The sequence below is a fragment of the Ruditapes philippinarum genome, unplaced genomic scaffold, assembly GCF_026571515.1.
Source record: "Ruditapes philippinarum isolate M1 unplaced genomic scaffold, ASM2657151v2 ctg26933_1_1_1_1, whole genome shotgun sequence".
NCBI classification, from domain to species: Eukaryota; Metazoa; Mollusca; class Bivalvia; order Venerida; family Veneridae; genus Ruditapes; species Ruditapes philippinarum.
Window position 1 is genome coordinate 1 of NW_026858065.1, and position 5,538 is coordinate 5,538.

Here is a 5,538-nt window from a genome sequence, read left to right on the forward strand (position 1 = left end):
TTTTGTTCGGCTGGTATGTACTTTATCAATCAAAATTGATCTTCTCCAAACTTTTTCATGATTTTTGATATTATGTTTATATGAACGGTTCGTTATTGTGCATGTTTTATGTCCTCATCGGCTTTAAAGCCTATTGGAATAAAATAAAATGTCTACTGTCTACTATAATAAAATTAAAGGGCTGCAAGCTCTGTGGTATTTTCTGATCTTTGCAATCTAAATCATACTGACTATCTGTATGTATTTTCCTATATAGGTTTATTTTTATATACTATAATTCATCTTACGCAGCGACTGCTGTAAGATTTTTTTTTCTATAACAGTTTGAGATTGATACATATAGAATTTTGCATGACTAGAGTTGCATCAAAAATCATTTTTTATGACAGCCACACTTTATCCTTGCATATCGTGGCTACTTCCTTAAAAAAGACACTTCAAAAAAAAAAGTTGCCTCGACTAGGATTTGAACCTTAGGCCTCTCACACCCTAAACGAGCGCGATACGAGCGCGATACCCCTGCACCACGGTGAAGTAATACGTAATATGTAGCCTGAATAAAAAAAAATACATTGTAATTCTAAATTGAGAATTTCCATTTCGTGTTTGTAATCCTTATCAATTTCGAGGTATTTTGTTCACGATAAACCTGTTTAACACTGATAAAAATAATTTAGCGAAAATCTTCTCGCCAAAACAGTCCGACATGTATATATTCCACTACTCGGCAGTCAGATTTATTTGTATACTTCGCCCTGGAGTATTCAGTAATCGACATAGCTAAAAATAGCATTTTCATTGATTAAAATGATATTCATCCGCGAAATTTGTGATTGTAACCTCATATTTCTATATTGACTAATCTGAACTTTCAATGCACTGTAATTCGTTAAATGCCTACATTAAAAATAATTCTGTCTTTTAAATTGCTGGTTTTTAAGCAGTTTTGAGTAAGAACTCAACTTGTTAGGTCTGTTAGGAAATTTTGCGTTAGACCGTGGATGTTAGCTATGTATTTACTGATCTTGCGATAAGAAAATACAAAAAATGTAAGGCTATGTCGCGTAAAAATATCTGACGTCATAGTGGCACAACGTCACGCTAAATGGTAGCGTTTCAATATTAACCGCCCGTCAAATAAACAGAAAAAATTTTATATACAAAATTCATTGAAGTTTTTCGCATAACATTATTTTCTAACTCATTCAATAAATTCAATATAGAACCTACACTCATTCATTATTCTCTGCTATGTATTTTTCTTTCAATGAGCGACCAGATTGAATAAACACAGGCTCATCACATCTGGGTGTTAGCTAGTCGCAATCAATTTTCGTTTTGTAAATGTTTCACGGGTTCAAATATTAAGATTTCCTTATCAGAAATTTGTTAGGAATGATTTTAGACTTTTTCTTTGAAAAAGAAAATATATCAAGCCGCCCGGACATTTTTAACATGTTTGCTTTGCTGAATGCGTTTCTTCTTACTGATAAGGGGATAAGACCATAATTATCGCACAACACTGGCGGAATTTAATGTGAAGGCAGCACTACACAAATGTTTCCTGAAAGCGGAGGCTTTTCTTTCCATTCTGCATTTTATACAAAATATTCTCAAACTATACACTTGTGTTTTAATTGGTATATTAACAACGGATATCTTTTACAATGTATGCCACCAGCTAGAAAGATATTTATATCCGATGGTACAGCATTGTTCAATTAATTATTTCTGACCTGACCAACATTATTTTCAGATATCTATCATTTTCTACATAAAAAAATCATTATCTGCTGATTGGACAAATGGAAATCCACCAAGTAGTAAAATGCGCCGTACGTTATCATTGATATTTTGTGCGCCATACGTTATCATTTCCGGAAAATGCCCCGACATTAATATTTACAGCAGTAAATCTAGCAAGTATGGGCATGATTGCTTACTTGACAACATATTACAACTTTTTTAAGTCAGTGGTTTCAGTTAATATACATATATATAAAAGAAACAGTGAATTTGAGAGAAAAAGCCGTACGTTACCACGATCAAACCGGTGGAAGATTCTCTCGATTCAAATCTGGTGACGCGCATTTCAGATGAAGTACCGGACGAAACATCATGAAATAAAGTCCTATGTGCCAGGAAAATTGTGGAGAAGGTTGTTATATGTACCTTTACATTAGAACATCACGAATTTCAGAGAAAAAAGGGAAAACCCTACTTTTTGGCTGCATCCGCCATCTTGTTTGTTTGGGTAACGAACGGCGTGATTCTCCCCCTTGTAAAAGTAGATTTATACCGAAATATTACTTATTTCTTGAAGACAGGCTGGAGGTACTACACAAATGCCTGTTCGTGCTTGAAATGATGCACGAATTGGGGTGGGGTTACTAAAATGATCTTCCCCAACCGCCACCATGTGAACAATGATTTCCAAAAATATTAAGAAAAATCATTTCATTCGGTATCGATTGAGGTATCTGATATGGTGGGTTCATGAACAAATCTTTATGCTTTCAGACGAAATGGCTAACGATTATATAATCAGCAAATGGAAACTTTGGTTCCGAGCTATTGATATCAATCATACAGGAAAGATTTCTAGATCTGACGTCAGACAAGAAGAGTAAATAGATTTATAATTATTAAACAAACAATTGTGTCCGTCAGAACGGTTGTTAAAGTGACATTATATCCATCCAAGGGTATTAAGTGAGTGAACATGTGAATATATAAATAAGTTTTCATTTTGCAATAATTCCTTTTGATTTAATAATCGACTTCGCAATAACAATAAATAATTCACGGATCTTTCAGGAATTTTCTGTAAATATCCATTTTAGCCTTTTTCTTTTATAAATGTTTTAATGGTTTATTTGCAGGGACACCTTTGCTACATTGAGTCACTTAAATGATGACCGGCGTAAGCAATTGCAAGTTGACCTTGATAAATTATGGGACGAAGTAGTGTTCCGTGGAAAGTCTGAACCGATTAACGAGCAAGAATTTGTTGCTTTGAACGTTCGAGATTACACTGCAAACAAACAAAAATTTGTTGAAGGAATAAGAAAAGCATATACTGCGCTGTTCGATCTAATAGATGTCAGTCGAGAAGGTTCTGTTTCCGAGGAGGAGTTCGTTAACATCTTTAGGGCATGTGGTCATGACAACATTGCTTTGAATAAAAAATTCTTCAATGATTACAACCCCGTTGATGGCAAGATTGCATGTGGTGTCCTCGTTGACTCCTGGGTACAATTCACGTCATGTGATGACAGTTCGAAAAAGGACCTTATCAAAGAAGCTTTTGAAGCTGGCATTTAGGCCTAGGATGTTCCTATCCACACACTGAAAACACGGCCATTTTAGAAGTTTATTGTAATCCTCCGTACTTTTTTATTTTGCTAGAGAGAAAACATGGCTGTTTAGTGATAATACCAAAGTAAATAAAACAAACTATATACAGTAACGTAAACGGAAGATATATAAAGGTGTCATATTAATCAATCAATATAAAAGTGAAAAATTGATTTGATAATAAATAATGAAATTGGGCTTCTGTGTTGTTTATTTATATGTTTTTTCTGCAATTCTGTCAAGACGATTTTATATTTTACGAAGATGGGTCACTCACACCGCCAATTGAATCTTCCCTGTACATGTTTAGTTGCTAAAAAAAAATGAATACTTCTCTCAATTATTTTACATTAACTTTGGGGGAACCATGATATTCATCATAAATAAAGCTTACTGATATCATGATTAGTTTTTAAAGAACTAGTTAGGTTTGTTTGAAGATATATAGGATTTGTTTTTAACGGCGGTAAATACACAACTTTTTACGTCAGGAGAAATTTCAAAATGCCAAAAAGTCTGTTTCGTAGATCTTGTTTAGTTAAATGACTTTATTTAATAATTTGACATATTATACTAGAAATGATAAATTTTACTCTCGCTCAATCCAGTTATCTCTCAGACAATAAACATTGTATCACTAAAATATGAGAATAAAGACCAACAAAGGGCAGCAAAAAAGCAGCCAATACTATATTTACAAGTAACTGCACAAAGGGTACTAAACGGGGAATCGTATTTGAAAATGAAATGAATTATTGTCTATCTGCATGCATGGTATGTGCACTTCTCGCTTTCCTTTCCTGTAAAGTTAAGTCAAATGTTTAGATAACAGGTATTGCTTCTTAAAATAGGAGTACAGTTATATATGTAGGGCTGGGAATCAAAACTGCGTCGTATCCTACAAAATGTAAACAAACGCCTCCATCTTGGAACGAAAAACGTATGTTTTTGTTTATAACTCTTTTTGTTGGAAATGACTGAAAACCAGATATATCTATTAACACGCTACACTATTTTCCGCTTCGTTCGGTATATGTTGCTTGCACAACTATTTTGTAAAACAAAAGTTATAGCGAACTTGCAACTCGAAGCGGGGCAGAATTTTTGTGAAAATGTTTGGATACGACGCAGTTCACATTGCTTTATCTATCGTTTTTTCCTTCAAATCAATTATATATTTGTTTCAGAGTTTACCATAAACTTCGAAATATTATTTTGCATCATTTTCTAAAATTTCATTAAAAAGATATGTTTATTTTCTAAGAAAATAATGATTTTTACGAAATGATACGACGCAGTTGAAAATAAAATATGATACGACGCAGTTGTATTTTTGGCAGTCTTTTCAACAGGGATAATTTTGGCAATATATTTCTATTTTATGAAATAATCCCTTGCGCTAGATAAAAAAACAGATCATTTGCGGTGTATAGCGATGTTCTGTTGCTTTTGATTATTTAGAATACATTGTGTCATGTTCAATACTAGAATAACATTTCATTTGAAAGTTTACATTGCAGAAGCTACTTTTCAGTTAAACATGAACATGTTACCTAATTGATCATAATATCTGAAATAAGTTCTTATATTTTCCTGTATGTTCAATATTATCCCGAATTTTTTTTCGCAAAAACAAATGTAGAAATCTATTGACTTTAATTCATTTTGGCTATCTACGCTCTAAGTTAACTGTGGTTCTGCATGATCTGGATAATGACTGTTTTTTGTGGTTTGTTTTCAAACTTTCACTCTACACATTAGCTTTACTAGGGGCGAGGATCTCAGGTGCGCTTTTGGGCATTATTTCTGCAGAGAACCATCGACATTTTGAAACTAGCTTGATAGGTTTTCCACACGAAAGAATAAAAAGTCCCTGGAGGTTTTCGAATTCATAGCAGTTCAGTTCACGTGATTTGAATTCAGTCATAAACAGCTCGGCCTCGGTGGAACACACCTGTCTGATTTGTTTGTTTGTTTTTTTTGTTGTTTTTTTGTTTGATTTTTTCAACAAAATTTGTTAACATCAGCTGTACTAATAAGCAGCTTTTTATTAAATTCTGGTGTGAAGTTTTAAGATTATAAATATTTGAATTAATTATAAAGAGAATAACATTTAAATTTCTTATTTCGGTAAGACTAGCAGAGAAAGTTTCATTGTAAACAGGGGGTAATCCTCTATGA

The 5,538-nt window shown here is 33.2% G+C and overlaps 1 protein-coding gene across 1 annotated transcript; it reads left to right on the top strand.

The window, feature by feature from the left end:
* The first annotated feature begins 2,490 nt into the window (after positions 1-2,490).
* On the top strand, positions 2,491-3,555 carry LOC132751981 (sarcoplasmic calcium-binding protein-like). Its single transcript, XM_060742214.1, has 2 exons — positions 2,491-2,626; positions 2,883-3,555. The coding sequence occupies exons 1-2, from the start codon at positions 2,511-2,513 to the stop codon at positions 3,322-3,324; spliced, it is 558 nt and encodes a 185-aa protein (XP_060598197.1). The 5' UTR covers positions 2,491-2,510; the 3' UTR covers positions 3,325-3,555.
* The last annotated feature ends 1,983 nt before the right edge of the window (positions 3,556-5,538 follow it).